The sequence below is a fragment of the Garra rufa genome, chromosome 12, assembly GCF_049309525.1.
Source record: "Garra rufa chromosome 12, GarRuf1.0, whole genome shotgun sequence".
In the NCBI taxonomy this organism is placed as follows: Eukaryota; Metazoa; Chordata; class Actinopteri; order Cypriniformes; family Cyprinidae; genus Garra; species Garra rufa.
The window spans coordinates 20497054-20518418 of record NC_133372.1 but is presented as its reverse complement, the minus strand read 5'-3'; the positions used below and the strand labels follow the sequence as shown (position 1 = coordinate 20518418).

General features: G+C 40.3%; 1 protein-coding gene across 1 annotated transcript; it reads right to left on the bottom strand.

The window, feature by feature from the left end:
• Positions 1-1991: 1991 nt before the first annotated feature.
• cfap52 (cilia and flagella associated protein 52) lies at positions 1992-21365 on the bottom strand. Its single transcript, XM_073852650.1, has 14 exons — positions 21305-21365; positions 20978-21177; positions 20736-20872; positions 20450-20578; positions 18564-18663; positions 18332-18448; positions 17952-18052; positions 17684-17854; positions 17416-17564; positions 16226-16371; positions 12750-12901; positions 12457-12559; positions 2805-2916; positions 1992-2466 (listed from the first exon to the last, which is right to left on the bottom strand). Exons 1-14 carry the CDS (start codon positions 21363-21365, stop codon positions 2291-2293), a joined length of 1854 nt encoding a protein of 617 aa, XP_073708751.1. The 3' UTR covers positions 1992-2290.

Sequence of the window (21365 nt, the reverse complement as noted above, 5' to 3'; positions counted from 1 at the left end):
TCTTAGGATCTCCTGCTTTCTGGTGGATCTCTGTTATTTTTTGTCTATATTTTCATGTCCTCCATCTTACACTAATTTCTCTCCCTCAATTCTTTCTGTTTCAGAAACAAAGTATCACATTTTCTACTTATTTTCATGACAGTACAGGTTTTCTGCAAAAAAAACATCAGAAAATAGTTGAATTCATGTAATTATTGATTTAACACTGAACATGTTAAAAAAAATAATTAAAAGGTTAAACAATTTTTTTAATTTTTAAAATGCTTTTCTTTTTAATTTATAAAAGTTGTAATTTATTGAACCATGCTTGAAGCAGTCACACCATAGGACAATTTTGACATTTGGCTCAAAAAAAAAAAAAAAATTTAAATAGCACTGCAGCTTTTATAACAACAGGTCCATATAGAACAAATACATGTTTAACTATTTACTGCATTTTAAATAACGACAATATTAATTATATTCATTTTTATCTTGTGGGACAGTGAAAATATACCATCACATCAACAACCCATTTAAGGATAGCTTTTGCGCCAATATTTTGTAATTAATGTCCGCATTTAGATTAAGCCTTCTTTAAAAGATTTTACAAACTATTGGAATATTCCTGTAAACACATAACCACATAATCTAAATGAACTCGCTCTTTCAAACCATTATGCTGCAGTTTAGACGACCATTCACAACCTTCACAATAACATACAGGAATGTGAGGAACTGCAATATGTAGTTCAAGTCACTTATACAAATGAGTCTAATTGTATTAATGAGGTTATGATTCACTTCACTAATATCAGAACATTGTGTGTGTGTGTGTGTGTGTGTGTGTGTGTGTGTGTGTGTGTGTGTGTGTGTGTGTGTGTGTGTGTGTGTGTGTGTGTGTGTGTGTGTGTGTGTGTGTGTGTGTGTGTGTGTATGTAGTTGATGTTTAGTAATCTGAGAATCATTCATTTCACTTATTCATTAAAAATAAAAGAAAAAATAACCTTGCATGTGTAAATGATTGACTCTCAACCAGGAATCTTAACCAAGATAACTTAAAATGATTTAAAATAAGCCAAAACAAATAAAAATTGAGATGTTTCTTATTTTAATGAACCATTTCCGCAACTTCTTTCTTGCCATCTTGAAAAAGCCTAATTAAAAAAAAATAATAATAATAAAATCCTTAATTCTAAAACTACATAACTGAATATACAATTATGAATATACAATTTTCTATTTATGGCAAGCTCTTAAAAATAATAATATTTTATTATTATTATTATTTATTTATTTGTTTGTTTGTTTCCTGTAAATTACAACAATTGGAAAAGTCATGGGGCCTTCCAATGTTATTGTGGACAATGGGGGTCTTGGGGGGGGCTAGGTTATGATAAATACTTTGAGGTTCATAAACAATTATACCACAGTTGTGAAAATTGTACAGACTTCATTTAACCTGTATAATACGGATTTATTTATTTACACTCTCCCCTATGTTTCTTGTTTTATCAAACACCCTATACAGGTTTATCCTCTGACAGGTATATTTTTTTATCACACACCTTACCTTCAGAAGAGATAAATACTGTTTATATGACTACTAAGACCAATTCTGATTGGATAGCCTAGTGACTTTGTCATTTTATGTCTATATTGGCAACAAGAAAGTTATTGGATAGTCCAATCTGTGGTGTAGGCCATACCAAATAAGCAAAGCAACCCCTTTTTTAAATGTATGTGGCTGAATATCCTTACTGTTAGGGGTTAAGATATTAATTATTGAGGCTGTTCCACGGAGGTGAGAGGAAATTTGGGACAGGCACATCCAGATGCTGGGTTCACACCGTGCTGTACATCTCCCCCGCCAACTCTCTGGAGATTCTCAGGTGATATATTAGCTGACAGTGCAGTTCACAAAAAAGTCCTCTGAAACTGGGGCTCTAGGCTGCTTTATTTCAGTGAAATGACTGGAATTGGACTGTTTAATGGTACCTTTAAATCTCGTAAGAATTCATAACCTAATTTGCAATACAATTATTTGCAAGAAGAAGGTAGCCATTTGTCTTTTCTGGTTCTACCCCAATACAATTATACAAAAATGTTTTCCTGTAATTTGTAATATTATAATTCAAATATAGTGAATAAATTCCAAAGAACCATTTATTGTAAATGTACTTGCTCCTTAAAATATTTAACAGCCATTTTAATATTAGTTATTTGGGTCTTAAATCTTTAGAAAAGGATGCTATTCAAATATACTGTATAACTGATCTGCATTAGATGATCTTATTCACTGTTTAGGGTTCTATGAGGTTTGTGGGTATCTCCACCTTAGGATAGCTCCATCTGCACTGGTGCTGACAATATATCTGCTGTTGGGACAGATTCTCACATTTGTGATGCTTCCGCTGTGCCCGATGCCAACGTGGGTCACTTCACCATCAGAATAGTGCCAGAGCTTCAGTAATTTGTCATCTCCACCTGAAAGAGAGATGTGATGTTTAGCATTATAACGGCAAAAAGCAGCATGAATATGCACTAAAAACAGAAATGTTAGATTAGCACCTCATCAACTCAAACTGTGAAACCCATTTAAAAATAACTGCTGGGATCAGTTTGAATTCTGCAAGTGTTTATTTAGACCTGGTGAGCAGACATTTATCCAACTGTTTTGCGAATGATGCTTTTCGGCACTGTTATAAATACTTGTGTTTATATTGTTTATTGTGCCACCTGTTGTGATTGTTACATCTGCCATATGACAGAAGAATGACTCAGTAAAATAACTCTGTATGTGGAAAGATACTGAAGGTACCTACCAGTCACAAAATATTTTCCGTCCTCACAAATGTGCATGCCATTAATGGCTCCCGACAAGGAGCCCTCGAGTTCTCTGATTGCAGAACCATCATACACCTCCCAGTAGCCAATCTGTTCAATGGTAAAGATTGCATTTCAAATGTCTTATTCAGGGCTAGTTCATTTAACAGTGAACATAAAATAAAAACTCATTGTTGATTGAATTAAATGACAATATAATCCTATAATCTTAACTAACATGAACGAACAATGACCAATGCATTTAGTAAACTATTTATTAATTTTTGTTAATGTTAGTTATTTATAAATACAGTCGTTCATTGTTTGTTCATGTTAGTTCACAGTTTATTAACTAATGGTAACAAGCACAACATGAGATTTTAATAATGTATGAGTAAATGCTGAAATTAACATTAACTATTAATAAATGCTGTAGAAGTATTGTTCATGTTAATTCTTGTTAACTAATACAGTTAACTAATGTTAACTAATGAACCGTATTTTAATTGTTGCTCTCTTACTCTACCTATTGTGACGGGCGTCCCGAGGAGCAATCAGCGTCGCCCTGGCAACACACGAGGACCAGCTGGATCCACTCACCACGGACCAATCGGTCACGGCACAACCAGCTTTATAAGCAGTCTGCCACAACCAGAGAGTGAGACACATCTCCAATGCACTGTGAGACTTACCTGACCGCTGTACCTTTTCTCCTCCAGAGTCGCCGTGACCGCTTGGTCCCCCACTTCCGGGTTGCACGTTTTGGGGTTAAAGCACGTCCTTGCACCAACCCCCTGCACCGGCCACCCTCACTTGGAGACACCAGCACCCAGGAGAAAGCCACCCTGCACCACAAGGAAGACAACCTCACCTCTTCACTCACCGTATTGTTTGCTTTGCTTCACTACTGTCAATAAACGCACCCTCCGGGGCTCACTCAACTCTTGTTTTGTTGTTGCTGTTCTCCGCCCGGCCACAAGGTGGTGGAGAATGCGGGCAGCTCGTTCCTAGCGCCGGCTGAGAACACCAACAAACAAGACGTTGTTTACACCGCCATTTTGTTGCCCCTCTCACCTCCGGCTGTCTTTTTTCTTTCTTTTTAGGCTCGCTCCTCCCCGCAACGATGGAGGAACTTGTAAAACAGCTTACGGAGGTTAGCGTCCGCCAGCAACAATGTTTCGAACTGCTTACCGAGCAACACGGCCACATTCAAGGGTATTTGGCCGAATTACGCTTACCAGCCGCCCAGAACATCCCTCTACCGGACCCTCGAGTCACCGCTGCCCGTTTGCTACCCAAGCTGACCGCAAATGATGATATTGAGGCCTACCTTAAGATGTTCGAATCACTCGCTCGCACCGAAGGGTGGGCGAGAGGTATTTGGGCCGCGACACTGGCACCGTTGCTTTCTGGTGAGGCGCAACGAGCATATTTTTCCTTACCAGCGTCTTCCCAAAATAATTATAATGAGTTAAAAAAAGAAATATTAGGCCGTCTCGGCCTCTCTGCAACCGTTGCCGCCCAGCGCTTCCATGAATGGGAGTTTAAAGCAAGGTTGCCAGTCCGCGCCCAGGCCGCTGATCTGATGCGGTTAGCCGAACACTGGCTACTGGAAGATTCACCCTCCCCAGCTCAAGTGGCCGAACGGGTGGTGGTAGATAGGCTGCTGAGAGCTTTACCCCGTTCGATGAGGCAGGCCGCGGGTATGCGGGGACCAAAAACCATCGCTGAGGTGATCGACGCCGTGGAGCTGGCGGACGCAACCTACCACCGGGACCTCGGGGAGCGAGCGCAGCCATTCCCCCGGAGGGTGCCCCAGGAGCGACGCCCGCCGGAAGGCACCCCACGACCGGTACACAGGCCGACCAGCCCCCGCGACGAGCCAATGCCCACAGAGCCGTCGACCCCCATCAAAGCTTGGATGGCAGGCTGTGTGGTTCATCAGAAAACGCCCCCTGAAGCGCCTACGGCCACTGTCAGGATCAGAGGACGTCACTTCCGGGCCCTGTTGGACTCCGGTAGCGCAGTTTCCCTTGTGCGGCCCGCCACCCTTGGGCCCCGGCCAGCCTCCAAGGCTCTGATGCCGATCACCTGCGTCCATGGAGACACGCGTCAGGTACAAACTAACCTTCTTACCTTTCACAAGGATGGACAGGCATGGACCCTGGAAGTCGGGGTGCTGAAGGACCTACCTGTCCCCCTACTGCTAGGCAGAGACTGGCCGGGGCTCGACGCCGCCTTGGCCTCCACCACACAGCCTGTCCGCTGCCGCCGCAAACCGCGGCCACCGCCGTCGCGGGGGTCCGGATGCCGCTCCAGCCTACTTACGACGGACAGTGGGAGAGAGGGTGAGTCTGCCGGCCAACGCTCTAATCTGTTTCACGATGTGTTTCAACAGGTTACTGGAGGAGGAGACTTTGGGAAAGCCCAAAAAGAGGACGACAGGCTCAAGCACTGCTGGCGGCAAGTCCGAGTGCTCGAGGACCAAGAAATTCTGCCGGCCCCTCACCCCCTCCCACATTTCATTGTTCGGAATGGCCTGTTGTACTGCGTCGCGGAGCGACGGGGGGAGGTTAAACGACTTTTGGTAGTGCCGAAGTCGAAGACGGAGATGGTCCTGGAGCTCGCCCACTCTCACCCTATGGCAGGCCATCTGGGGGCCCAGAACACTACCCAACGAATCCGGGACAGGTTCCACTGGCCAGGGCTGGAAGCCCAAGTGAAGAGCTTCTGCCAAGCTTGCCCTGAATGCCAACGTACGTCTCCTCGGAAACCTCCCCCCAGTCCTCTGATCCCTTTGCCCATCATCGGGGTGCCTTTCGAGCGGATCGGGATGGACATCGTAGGGCCGTTGCCGAGGTCTGGCCGGGGACACGAACACATTCTTGTCATCGTTGACTACGCCACCCGGTATCCAGAGGCAGTCCCCCTTCGCCAAGCCACCGCCAAAGCCATCGCCCGTGAGCTCTTCCTGCTATCCAGCCGGGTGGGTATTCCGTCGGAGATTCTGACCGACCAGGGAACCCCGTTTATGTCCCGGCTAATGGCTGACCTGTGCCGGCTGCTGAAGGTGAAACAGATCAAAACATCGGTCTACCATCCTCAGACCGACGGGCTCGTCGAGCGATTCAACCAGACCCTGAAACAAATGCTCCGGAGGGTGGCGGCCGAAGACAAGAAGGACTGGGATCTGCTCCTACCATACGTTCTCTTCGGCATCCGGGAGGTTCCCCAAGCCTCCACCGGCTTCACGCCCTTCGAACTCCTGTTCGGCCGCCAGCCTCGTGGTCTCCTCGACGTAGCCCGAGAAGCCTGGGAGCAGCAGCCGGCCGTCTACCGCACTGTGGTCGAGCACGTGCAGGATATGAGAAGCAAGATCGACAGAGTCATGCCATTAGTCCGGGAGCACCTGGTGAAGTCCCAACAAGCCCAGCAACGCCATTATAATCGGCCGGCCCAACCGCGGGAGTTCCAGCCTGGAGACAGGGTGATGGTCTTGGTCCCGAACGCCGCCTGCAAATTCCTCGCCCAGTGGCAGGGGCCGTTTACCGTGGAGGAGAGGGTAGGCCCTGTTAACTATCGGGTGAGACAGCCTGGCCGAAGACGGCCCCTGCAGCTGTACCACATCAACTTACTTAAGAAGTGGATTGGAGATAGGGACCAAGCCGTCGCCCTCGCCGTCACAGAACCCGCGGTTGTAGACATCAACCCCCATCTGTCGGCCACCCAGAAGACGGAGCTGCGGCACCTGGTCGGTCAGTTCCTGGACGTATTCTCCGACAGCCCCGGCCAGACTAACGTCCTCTCCCACGACATCCGCACTCCTCCTGGCGTCATCGTCCGGCAACGGCCCTATCGAGTCCCCGAGGCCCGCCGGCAGGCTATAGAGGAGGAAGTCCAGAAGATGCTCAAGCTGGGGATCATTGAGCCCTCTCGGAGCCCCTGGTCCAGCCCGATAGTCCTGGTCCCGAAGCCAGACGGCACCCTCAGGTTCTGCAACGACTATCGACGCCTCAACGAAGTCTCGGAGTTCGACAGTTACCCCATGCCCCGGGTGGATGAACTCCTGGAGCGCCTGGGAAGGGCCCGGTACATCACCACCCTGGACCTGACCAAGGGGTATTGGCAGGTCCCCCTCTCCGCGGATGCCAGGCCCAAAACCGCCTTCTCCACTCCGTCGGGGCACTGGCAGTACCGGACCCTTCCCTTCGGCCTACACGGCGCTCCAGCGACGTTTCAGCGCCTCATGGATGTGATCCTCCGGCCCCACCAGAGCTACGCTGCGGCCTACCTGGACGACGTGGTCATCCACTCGGAGGCATGGGAGGACCACCTGGATCGGCTCCGGAGGGTGCTGTCCGAGCTCCGTCGGGCTGGACTAACAGCCAACCCCCGCAAATGCCACCTTGCCTTAGAAGAAGCCCGGTACCTGGGTTACCGAGTCGGGAGAGGCCTTGTGAAACCCCAAGAGGACAAGGTAAAGGCGATCCTGGAGGCACCAACGCCACGCAACAAGACCCAGGTACGGGCCTTCCTGGGGTTGGCTGGCTACTACCGCTGCTTCATCCCCAGCTTCTCCTCTATAGCCGCCCCTCTGACAGACCTGACCAGGAAGGGGCAGCCTGAGCTGGTGCGATGGACCCCGGAAGCGGAGCGCGCCTTCCAACGGATCAAACAGGCCTTAACTACGGAGCCAGTCCTGCGCGCTCCGGACTTCAACTGCCCCTTCCTGCTCCATACGGATGCTTCAGACACGGGATTGGGGGCCGTGCTCTCCCAAGTCCAGGAGGGAGAGGAGCATCCGATAGTCTATATAAGCCGGAAGCTGACCCGGGCCGAGAGAAACTACGCTGCCGTGGAGAAAGAAGCGCTCGCCATCAAGTGGGCAGTCCTGGAGCTCAGGTATTATCTGCTAGGCCGCAAATTTACTCTTTTCACAGACCATGCCCCGCTGCAGTGGATGGCCCGGGCCAAGGATACAAACGCCCGGGTCACAAGGTGGTTCCTGTCGCTCCAGGACTTCCACTTCGATGTGCGCCACCGGGCCGGTTCCAGCAACAACAACGCCGACGGGCTCTCTCGGTCCTGGGCAGCGTACACAGGTCTGTCAGGGGTCACTCCCCACCCACCCCCTGTCTCCCCTCTATCTTTTTACCTCCAGGACCAGGACGTCGCTTGGGGGGGGGAGTGTGACGGGCGTCCCGAGGAGCAATCAGCGTCGCCCTGGCAACACACGAGGACCAGCTGGATCCACTCACCACGGACCAATCGGTCACGGCACAACCAGCTTTATAAGCAGTCTGCCACAACCAGAGAGTGAGACACATCTCCAATGCACTGTGAGACTTACCTGACCGCTGTACCTTTTCTCCTCCAGAGTCGCCGTGACCGCTTGGTCCCCCACTTCCGGGTTGCACGTTTTGGGGTTAAAGCACGTCCTTGCACCAACCCCCTGCACCGGCCACCCTCACTTGGAGACACCAGCACCCAGGAGAAAGCCACCCTGCACCACAAGGAAGACAACCTCACCTCTTCACTCACCGTATTGTTTGCTTTGCTTCACTACTGTCAATAAACGCACCCTCCGGGGCTCACTCAACTCTTGTTTTGTTGTTGCTGTTCTCCGCCCGGCCACACTATATTGAATTCTGGTAACACTTTACAGTGTTACCAGAATTCAATATAGGTAGAGTAAGAGAGCAACAATTAAAATAAATATAGCTGCAAGCAGCGATTCCTGGGGTTCAAGAGCTTTAAAGCATTTAAGCACCATTAAGGCACCATTAAATCATCTGTTGCATATGCTCAGCAGGTTTCGTGAAGTTTTGAGCTTTCCTTTACGCTTTATAGGATTTGGACAGGCCCCTTTTCAAACCACCGCATAATAGCTTTTATATATATATATATATATATATATATATATATATATATATATATAATTATTGATCTAGAGAGTCCAGAGAATTGTACTTAAGTGTGTTTTTCCAGATTGAGTGAAACACCTAGGACTAGTTTGTGGAATGAGGAGTACTATCTTATGATACAGATATTGCGTGTATGTGCAAAAAACCACACAATGTACAATCGTTTCCACCCTAGTGGCCGATTTCTTTCAAATTTCTCAGAGACCTTTGGGGCATTAGTCAAACAGGCCCACCAAGTTTCATTCCAATCGGCCACCGTTAAAGGTGCTCAAACTTCTTCGGCCATTGGTGGCCATGTTTTTTTTTTTTAGATATGCAAATGTCCTTATAGACACTTGTAGCACTTTGGACCATGACTGTGCACAGCCATTTTCAAGTTGATAGGACAAACTAGTTATATAGTTATAGCCATTTTTTATGTTTTTTCCCTCTTAAAGCTTGGCTTTTTTTTCTGTGACTGATTGAGCTCTGTCAGTCAGTCTCTGGTGCTTTGGAGTTTGGAGAAGATAGTTATAGACATTTTACTAAAAGTAGTCCTGCCCCTTTTGAACGTTTTGGCATCCCTTTGTGATGGGGTGTTGAAAGTTAAACTTTTTTTTTTTGATAGTTATTGATATTGACTCTCCAAAGAATGTGTTTGTTCCGATTGGATGGAAAACTTAGGACTAGCTTGCAAAATTATTTTTTTCAAAAAATCCAAAATACCCCAAAATGTCTAAAGGCATCCGCATTCCAATGACATAAGACACTTGAGCCTGCTACTGACCTTTTAGGAGTTATGAGCGATTTCGTACTTTTTATCCCTGTAGCGCCCCCGTCAGGCCAATTGGAGTGAGCCTTGGTGAAGTTGTTGGTGTGAGTAATACCATCCCTCCAAGTTTCAAGTCTCTACGACTTACGGTTTGGTCTGCACAATCAGTTTTACATAGAGATGGCTGATCCTTGGCCATTCTAACAATTACAATAGGGTTACAGCACTATGCGCTTGAACCCCTAATAATTAAAAAACAGAGAAAGACAATGTAATTTCTCCACATGCATTCAGACCAGAACTGATATAATCGCAGCAGAAATATATCAAAATGTAATTTGCTATAGTGCAACATAAAAAAGAGTCTAAGCTTTCAGTTGTTCTTTGTCTTGGGCTGCTGTATCTGAACCAATATACAACAGATATTACATAAATCTAATTTCTGTAGACCACCGATTGCATTTCAGCAGTAATGGAGATGTTCACTGTTATGACATGGCTTTCCCTTTTTTGATAATTGGATTTCATTTAAAAAAAGGAAAAAAACAAGAAAATGTTTAATTCTGAATGGTTTTCATTCATTAATATATACAGTCGTGGCCAAAAGTTTTGAGAATTACATAAACATTGGAAATTAGAAAAGTTGCTGCTTAAGTTTTTATAATAGCAATTTGCATATACTCCAGAATGTTATGAAGAGTGATCAGATGAATTGCATAGTCCTTCTTTGCCATGAAAATTAACTTAATCCCGAAAAAAACTTTCCACTGCATTTCATTGCTGTCATTAAAGGACCTGCTGAGATCATTTCAGTAATCGTCTTGTTAACTGAGGTGAGAATGTTGACGAGCACAAGGCTGGAGATCATTATGTCAGGCTGATTGGGTTAGAATGGCAGACTTGACATGTTAAAAGGAGGGTGATGCTTGAAATCATTGTTCTTCCATTGTTAACCATGGTGACCTGCAAAGAAACGCGTGCAGCCATCATTGCGTTGCATAAAAATGGCTTCACAGGCAAGGATATTGTGGCTACTAAGATTGCACCTAAATCAACAATTTATAGGATCATCAAGAACTTCAAGGAAAGAGGTTCAATTCTTGTTAAGAAGGCTTCAGGGCGCCCAGCAAGCGCCAGGATTGTCTCCTAAAGAGGATTCAGCTGCGGGATCGGAGTGCCACCAGTGCAGAGCTTGCTCAGGAATGGCAGCAGGCAGGTGTGAGCGCATCTGCACGCACAGTGAGGCCAAGACTTTTGGAAGATGGCCTGCTGTCAAGAAGGGCAGCAAAGAAGCCACTTCTCTCCAAAACAAACATCAGGGACAGATTGATCTTCTGCAAAAAGTATGGCGAATGGACTGCTGAGGACTGGGGCAAAGTCATATTCTCCGATGAAGCCTCTTTCCGATTGTTTGGGGCATCTGGAAAAAGGCTTGTCCGGAGAAGAAAAGGTGAGCGCTACCATCAGTCCTGTGTCATGCCAACAGTAATGCATCCTGAGACCATTCATGTGTGGGGTTGCTTCTCATCCAAGGCAGTGGGCTCACTCACAATTTTGCCCAAAAACACAGCCCTGAATAAAGAATGGTACCAAAACAGCCTCCAACAGCAACTTCTTCCAACAATCCAACAACAGTTTGGTGAAGAACAATGCATTTTCCAGCACGATGGAGCACCGTGCCATAAGGCAAAAGTGATAACTAAGTGGCTCGGGGACCAAAACGTTGAAATTTTGGGTCTATGGCCTGGAAACTCCCCAGATCTTAATCCCATTGAGAACTTGTGGTCAATCCTCAAGAGGCGGGTGGACAAACAAAAACCCACTAATTCTGACAAACTCCAAGAAGTGATTATGAAAGAATGGGTTGCTATCAGTCAGGATTTGTCCCAGAAGTTGATTGAGAGCATGCCCAGTCGAATTGCAGAGGTCCTGAACAAGAAGGGCCAACGCTGCAAATACTGACTCTTTGCATAAATGTCATGTAATTGTCGATAAAAGCCTTTGAAACGTATGAAGTGCTTGTAATTATATTTCAGTACATCACAGAAACAACTGAAACAAAGATCTAAAAGCAGTTTAGCAGCAAACTTTGTGAAAACTAATATTTGTGTCATTCTCAAAACTTTTGGCCACGACTGTGTATTAGAATGTGTCAAACCTCATACTTATGATGCTGTGCTGAAAGCAAATTCAAAAATAAGAGAAAATTGAATGTTGAATTATGACAGAATAATTCAATCAAGTTTTAAAAGGTATGAGCACTGTTGGAACTGCAGACAGGGCAGGTCTGGTACGCCTCATTGAAATGGCTCTGTCCCAGCAGGCTTTGTGCCAGCATTGGGTTTCCGGCATGACCCCAGCATTGTGTCTTTTCAAGTACTGTACCTACTGTGCTGGACTTGGCTGCTTTTTCTGGACATCAATAGACATGCATTTGTGTTTGTTTGGCTAGAGCCTGGAGTATTATTAATTACTGCTATTAGACGGTAAATTTAAACCAAAGGGTTTGTTCTTTGTCCAACTGCAGCAAATCTTTAATCAAAATGTTACACACTTTCCTTTAATACCGTTGTTGACAAAAACTGTGCTACTTACTAAAAATATAAGATCTTAAAATAAAACAGAACAACACCACTAGTAAGGGTATCATTCTTTCCTTTTTTCCTGTGTGAGGAACATATGTTTAATACACAGCAGCACATGCGTATGCTAATAAACTGTGGTCTTTAAATGGACACTGATGCTGTGCCCTAAGACTAGCAGATGGACTATTTGGCACAGAGCAGAATGAGCGGATCCTACTACATCCACGGGAGACTGGGAGAGCTTTCTGTCAGCTTGTTGTTGTGCACACAGTATCCATCTCTGTTTTTTTCTTTGTGTCTGCTCTCTCACCTATCTGTCACTCTGTGTTTCTGGCCACATTTCTCTCAAACACATGCCAGTACATCAGTCTAGATCAGTCTAGTCTTGTACCTTTCTGTCAGTGCCACTGGTGATGATCTGGAATTCCTCGGGGTGGTAGCATACAACACTGAACAGGGTGTTGGACAAGACCATTTGATTCCTCACAAACCTCCTGGATGGGAAATGAGAAGAACACAGACAGATATGGTTATGTTTTTTCTTTTACAAAGCAAATGTCTGAATGTTTGGTTCATGTTAAAGTGGTTGGTTTAACTTGACACAGAGGAATAACTTAAGGGGAAAGACCGTTCGCTCAGTATGTTTACATTAAATGTCTATGTTTTGATGCTCTTGAAACTCACACCAGGTCCCAGATGATGCAAGCTCCATCAGAGCTGGCCGTCACACACTCCTTGTCGTTACTCTTGATCTTAATGCAGTTAACCGTGGCTTTGTGCTCCTTCATGGTCTCAATGAGTCGATATGAGTTCTGGAATATCTCCCATACTCTCACCTTTAGTACAGAAAGACATCAAAGTATACATTCATTCTGCATTCCACAAAAAAACTAACTTTACTTTTTACATGGCTGCTTAGAATTTAATTCTGACTGGCCAACTGTGCCATTCTGACACATGTGGTTATATAATAAAAGCTAAACTGTATATTTGACCAAGTTAACTGATTTCTTACACATGCTAATGTTAAAAGGTTTGGAGTCAGAAAGACTGGTAACACTTTAGTATCCACCTTATTTTTCCCGTAAAAACGGGCATGGCCATTTGTAAATTTAATGTGTATGGCTTCCAGTGTCATCTATATTTAACTTCATAAAACAGCTAGTATTGCGGTTTGATATTGCAAAGTGGTGTGTCCTACCATATTATTTTAATGCACTATCTTAATTATGAACACACTAGTTTGTAGTGCAAACAGTTGTATTGTTTCTCTACAGTGGCTAAAGAACCAGAAGTCTTGCAAATATGTGACCCTGGACCACAAAACCAGTCTTAAGTTGCTGGGGTATATTTGTAGCAACAGCCAAAAATATATTGAATGGGTCAAAATTATTGATTTTTCTTTTATGCCAAAAATCATTAGGAAATTGAGTAAAGATCATGTTCCAAATATTGTCCTATCCTAACAAACCATATGTGACTCTGGACCACAAAACCAGTCATAAGGTTAAATTTTACAAAACTGAGATGTATACATCATATGAAAGCTCAATAAATAAGCTTTCGATTGATATATGGTTTGTTAGGATAGGACAATATTTGGCCGAGATACATCTATTTGAAAATCTGAAATCTGAGGGTGCAAAAAAATCTAAACACTGAGAAAATCACCTTTAAAGTTGTCCAAATTAAGTTCTTAACAATGCATATTACTAATCAAAAATTACATTTTGATATATTTACAGTAGGAATTTTACAAAAAATCTTCATGGAACATCAGCTTTACTGAATTTCCTAATGATTTTTGGCATAAAAGAAAAATCAATAATTTTGACCCATACAATGTATTTTTGGCTATTGCTACAAATATACCCCAGCGACTTAAGACTGGTTTTGTGGTCCAGGGTCACATATATCAATAGAAAGCTTATTTATTGAACTTTCATATGATGCATACATCTCAGTTTTGTAAAATTTAACCTTATGACTGGTTTTGTGGTCCAGGGTCACATATAGGGTGGATAAGGACCAATTCTCACTATTAACTAGTTGCTTATTAGCCTGCTTATTATTAAAATATTAGCTGTTTATTAGTACTTATAAAGCACATATTCTGCATGACCATATTCTACATCCCTAATCCTACCAAATACCTAAACTTAACAACTATTTATAAGCAGCAACTTAGGAGTTTATTGAGGCAAAAATCGTAGTTAATGGAGAATTGGACCTTTAAATAAAGTTTGACCGAAAGGCTTTTTTAATATGTTTATTATATATAGTAATTTATGTTTACCAAAGCATATTTATTTGATCAAAAAACAGTAAAAACAATACTACTGTGACATTATAACAATTTAAAATAAGTATTTTCTACTATTTTTTAAATATATTTTTTATATATTTTAAAATTTATTTAATTATGTAATGGAAAAGCGGAATTTTCCATTGCTCCAGTCTTTAGTGTCGCATTATCCTTCAGAAATCATTCTAATTTGCTGAAACATTTCTTATTATTACCCATGTTGAAAACAGTTGTTCTGCTTTATATTTTTTGGATTTAGTTTTTATTTTTTTCCAGAATTATTTGATGAATAGAACAATATATTCATAGAATGTCACAGTAGAATAGTTTTTACTGTATTTTTGATCAAATAAATACGCTTTGGTAAAAATAAAATACTTCTTTTAAAAACATTTAAAAAGCCTTCCGGTCACACTTTATTTTAAGGTCCAATTCTCGCCATTACCACACCATTAACTATGACTTTTGCCTCAATAAACTCCTAATTTGCTGCTTATTAATAGTAAGGTAGTTGTTGAGTTCAGGTATTGGGTAGGATTAGGGATGTAGAATATAGTCATGCAGAATAAATGCTTTATATGTACTAATAAACAGCCAATATGTTATTAATAGGCATGCTAATAAGCAACTAGTTAATAGTGAGAACTGTTCCCTGTACTAAAGTGTTATCAAAAGAATTTCTAGAAAAAAAAAAAAAAAAACTTACTGACCACAAACTTTTGAACATTAATGTAGTTGTGCTAGTTTCTTGTGGCACTCTGGATGCTTTTTATGCTCTGGATGCTCAGTAAATAAATAAATTCAGCACAATCAAATATGTTTATTTTATGATTATGTATTTGGTAGGTGGGATAATGTACACAACACACAAAAAATGTTAAGCCGTTTTTTTTAAGATTTACACAATTTAATTAACAGTAAGATTTCATCAAATTGAATAGAATAATCCTTACATATGTCAAATTGATTAATTGCGATTACTCACATCCAAAATAAAATTTTGTGTTTACATAATGTGTGTGTGTATACTGTGTATATTTATACACACATTTACACACTCACACACACACACACACACACACACACACACACATTTATTTTTCTTTCTTTTTTTAAAGAAATTAATATTTTTATTCAGCAAGGATGTGTTAAATTGATGCAAAGGGATAGTAAAGACTTTTATTTTTGGTTAAATGCTGTTCTTTTCAACTTTTTATTCATCAAAAAATAGAAAGAGGTTTCAAAAAATATGAAGCATCACAACTGTTTCCAACATTGGTAATAAATCACCACATTAGAATGGTTTATAAAGGATCATGTGACACTGAAGACTGGAGTAATGATGTTGAAAATTCAGTTGTGCATCACAGGAATAAATTATATGTACTTATTTATTATAAGTACATTAAAATAGAAAACCAGTATTTTAAATTGCAATAATATTTCAAAATATAACTGTGGTTTTTCTGTATTTTTGATCAAATAAATGCAGCCTTAATGATCATAAGAGACTTCTTTAAAAATGATTAAAATCAAAAAAGTTTGAACAGTATACACAGAGTACACACGCATATAATATGTAAACAAACTTTTATTTTGAATGTGATTAATCACGATTAATCAATTTGACATCTCTAATTTTAATTGAATAACTGAACAATCTTTAATCAATTATTACGTTAAAATACGTAAGGATTATTAACTTCAATTTGATGGAATTTTACTATTAATTAAACTGCGTAAATATTAAAAAAGGCTTTTTTTTTCTTTTTGTGCAGTAATGTACAGTGTTTATTCCAAAACAGGAGCACAGCTCTCAAAAGTAAGTTTTTGATGTGTATCTGATGTTCTGTACCTGTCCTTCTCCCCCTCCGCTGACAATCCTCTTGCAGTCATTGGTTGCTGCTATGGCAGTCACTTCCATACTGTGGGCATTATGAATTATCAGCCTCAGCTTCCCACTCTCTGGGGTGAACACGCGGATCTTCCCATCATTCCAAGCTGAGAAAAACAAGTTATCAATTAAAGATTTATCATATAGTCCACAAGAGAAAACAGTTTAATTTATGAACGCTTGAATCTTAATTCTGTTGTTACCTGAATGATCCATGATTTTTTTGTTTTGTTTTGTTTGTTTTTTTAGTGATAGTTTTTTCATGAGTCCCACTGTCCTTCAGAAAAATCCTTCAGGTCCCACACATTATTTGGTTTTTCAGCATTTTTGTGTATTTGAACACTTTCCAACAATGACTGTATGATTTTGAGATCCATCTTTACACTCTGAGGACAACCGAGGGACTCATATGCAACTATTACATAAGGTTCAAATGCTCACTGATGCTTCAGAAGGAAACATGATGCATTAAGAGCTGGGGGTGAAAACTTTTGAATTTGAACATCAGGGTCAATTTAACTTATTTTGTTATCTGGGAAACATGTAAGTATCTTCTGTAGCTTCTGAATGGCAGTACTAAATGAAAAAAAAAAAGATATTTAGGCAAAATAAGAAAAATGTAAAAATTTTCATTGTTCATTGTGTCAAAAGTTTACACACCTGGCTCTTAATGCATAATTTTTCCTCCTGGAGCATCAGTGAGCGTTTGAAACTTCTATAACAGCTGCATATGAGTCCCTCAGTTGTCCTCAGTGTGAAAATATGGATCTCAAAATTATACAGTCATTGTTGGAAAGGGTTCAAATACACAAAAATGCTGAAAAACCAAAGAATTTGTGGGACCTGAAGGATTTTTCTTAAGAACAGTGTGCAGTTTAACTGTTCAGCACAAACAAACTATAAATTCAACTATTAGTTTCTCTAAAAAATATCATGAATTTGTATGATCCCTCTTATTCTGGTAAATAATTAACATTTTGCAGATTCTGCAAGATGTATGTAAACTTTTGACCTCAACTGTATTACATATTATAAAATATTAATAATTAATAGTTATTATTAAATTAAACCATTTCATAGAGTTTAAATTTACAGTTTGTAACATTTCTAATGCACATACTGATCAACAAACCATCCTGTATGAGACTGACCACTGAAGATGCTCCTGCCATCCTGTATAAAGCCCAGAGCGTTGCATGTTATGTTAGGCACTGTGATACGCAGAAGCTCCTTGGAGGTCTCAGTATGCCACACTCGTATATCATTCTGTGAACAGGTGGCAAAGAGCTCTGACGTCCCACTGTTGGGAGTACAAGAGAGTTGAAGAAAACAGATAGAGAGTCAATGCTTTTTTTTTAAATAAGGGCTCCAACATAAAGCTTATGTCTCCCTCAAGTGGCAGAAGGGAGTATCACTCACAAAGGAAAAGCCACGTCCTTTACAGCACTATTATGATTTGTAGCAATGAGTTCTGGTTTGAAGTCAGTGTAGCCTAAACTGTAGATTTGTGCAGCTTCTGTCCCGACGTAGAACTGCTGTCCATCTCCACGCAGGGTCACTGATGTCACCCCTCCCTCCAACTGAACACACCTGTTACAAATTATTAGTTAACCATAACAAATAACAAAGGAAGAAAACAAAGAGCAAAAGAAAGAATAAAGAAGAGGAAACAAGGGTTGTTACATACTTAATGGTTTTGAAATTCCCTCCTGAGCACAAAGACAACGTCCCATCTCCTGATCCAACTAAAATATCACCAGTCTTCAAGACTTTAAGAGTGTTCACTCCCTGGAACAACAAGAAAAAGCGCTTGCGATGTGAAATGACATTTTCCCCAAAAGGTTACCCAAAAAAAGTTTTGTTCAGACTTGTTGTTCAACTTAGTTTGTGCGTCTCTGTAAACTCATGTTCTTTGGGCTGTGTAGTGCAATAAATAAGAGCAAAATTGAATGAAACATAAATGAGACTAAAAGTAATGTCATTTTCTGTGAATGATTATATCCTGTGCATATAACAGAAACGTAACTTCTTGAAGAAAAAAAAAGAAAAAAAGAACTGATGACTCACCTTGCTGAATTTTTGTTTAACAGGGCCGCAGCTGTTGAGCAACCTTGTTTTCAGGTTCACTTTTAGAATATCCCCACTAGTAGTTCCGCAGTAGAAATAATGATCGTCATCTGGGATCTGCAAGGCAGGGAAAACATTTAAGCTGATTCATGTTCTATATACCATTCATCCAAGGCATGAGCAGGTAAGAATGAGAGAACCAGAACCGGCAGTAACAGTCATTCTTACTCACCTCTAGACATTTGACAATTCTCTTGAGCTGTCCAGTCTGACATTCTGTGGGCCGGATCTTTCTGTTGAGCAAATCAAGCTCCCACACACGCAGAGTTCCACTTGAAAAAACACATTAAATTAACATTTGCAGAAAGTAATCAGCACTTTATTTTAAACACACTATCTATTCGTAGTATATATTTACCAACTGACTCTAAAATACATGTATTATATCATATAAATATTATATAATCATATTATATAAGCGCACAAATGTGTAAAGGGCATGTTAGATTATTTTAATAGTATAGGTTATACGTTACTGACAGTGCAGTACATTTTTGCTTTATTAAAGTGGTAAAAGTTATATTTTAAAAATTATATTAAAATTATATATTAAAAATTACATTATATTTTATTTTCAACCCATTAATGCCATTAATTGTAATGTTCCAGTGATTATTTATTTAAATCAGAATATTAGAATTATTTCTAAAGGATCATGTGACACTGAAATATGGAAAGGCTGTTGAAAATTCAGCTTTGCCATCACAGGAATAAATTACATTTTAAAATATATTAAAATAGCATTGAAATTGGTATTTTAATTGTAATATAATAATATTTTAAAATATTGCTGTTTTTGCATAATAGACCTTACACTACCAGTCAAAAGTTTTTGAACAGTAAGATTGTTTGTTTTTTTAAAGAAGTCTCTTCTGCTCCCCAAGCCTGCATTTATTTGATCCCAAGCAGAGCAAAAACAGTAAAGTTTTGAAATATTTTTGCTATTTAAAATAACTTTTTTCTATTTGAATATATTTTAAAATTTAATTTATTCCTGTGATCAAAGCTACATTTTCAGCACCATTACTCCAGTCATCAGTGTCACATGATCTTTCAGAAATCATTCTAATATGCTTATCTGCTGTTCAAGAAACATTATTATTATGATTACAATATTTAAAGTTGAGTACATTTTTTCAGGATTCTTTGATGAACAGAAAGATCCAAAGATTAGCATTTATCTGAAATAAAAAAACATTTGTAACACACTATACTGTTCAAAAGCTTGGAGTCGGTTATGTATATATATATTTATTTTTCTTTTTACTTTTATTTTGCAAAGATGCTTTAAATTGATCAGAAGTGATGTTAAAGACACTGATAATATTACAAAATATTTCTGTTTTTAGATAAATGCTGTTATTCTGAACTTTCTTTCATAAAGGAAACCTGAAAAAATTTTACTCAGCTGTTTTCAACATAATAATAATAATAAAAAAAAGAGCTGCAAATTAGAATATTAGAATGATTTCTGAAGGATCATGTGACTGGAATAATGATGCTAAAAATGTAACTTTGAAACCACAGGAATAAATTACATTTTAAAATATATTCAATAGAAAATGGTTATTTTAAATAGTAAAAATATTTCAAAATGTTACTGTTTTTTTCTGAACTGTCTTTTTGATCAAGGAAACCTGAAAAAAATTATACTCAGCTGTTTTCAACATAACAATAATAAAAAATATTAAATCAGAATATTAGAATGATTTCTGAAGGATCTTGTGACTGGAATAATGATGCTAAAACTTCAACTTTAAAACCACAGGAATAAATTACTTTTATAATATATTCAATAGAAAAGGGTTGTTTTAAATAGTAAACATATTTCAAAATGTTACTGTTTTTGCTGTGCTTTGGATCAAATAAATGCAGGCTTGGTGAGCAGAAGAGACTTCTTTAAAAACCAATCAAATCAAAACTTTTGACTGGTTGTGTATATTTTTATTTAATGTGAGATTAAGTGTGAACCATTATACTATAAAAATTTGTTTTTGATCCAAATGGAAATGGAAATGATTCTTGCATGAATGATTATTACCATAAATTTGGACTTACTTTCCAGCAGAGACAAAGATTTCATCGTTCAGGTTGGTGTATTCGATGATGAGGCAGTGACCAGCACTCTGTGCTGAAGCAGGACTGCCACATATTGCCTCCTTACTCTCAATGTTCCACACTACGATACTAAAACCATCAAGTAAACATGCTAAGAAAATCATTTCTATTGTACAGTTAGATTAAACCATAATATAGATGTAGAACTTGTTTAATTAAGCAACACTAAACGATATTTTGAGCTAAGAAACATCAAAATATGGGAAATATCAATTCAAGATTTTACCTGCCATCATCCTGTCCTCCCAAAGATACCAGATACTTATCATTTGGGGAGAAGCTGAGATCTTCAACTCTGGCTTTGTGTAGCACAAGACGGGCATAAATTTCCTTCTTCTCATAGTCCCAGATAATAACATCAGCCTGTAGTGAGAAATACTCATCTTATTTTAAAAAAACTATAGAATGGAGTACTAAGGGGACATTGTGTAAATAGCGTTATTTTCCACTATTATTGCAGCAGCTCACCTTAAAGCCCATGAACGTGACCTGTCCAGATGCAATATAGCGTCCACTTTTGGACACAGATATGCAAGAGACGTTGTTCGTGTGGCCATGGAGGAAAGTTTGTCTTCCACTTCTCAGACTCTTAATAATAACAGTGCAGCCAAGAGGATAAATGAGATGTTCTTTGTCTGGGTGCACTTTAAGTCCAGAAAACACATGACCTGTATAAATGTATCAACAATGTAGATGTTGATGTTTCGGTACCGCTAAATTACATATTAGAAAATAGCGTGAGTACTGTAATGCAGATCAAATAGTCAAATGCAATAAAGTTATCGTTTACCTTACCATTAAAACCAATAACAGCCACTAATGCGATTTGAGGGACTTCTTGCGCGTCTTCTGCCAT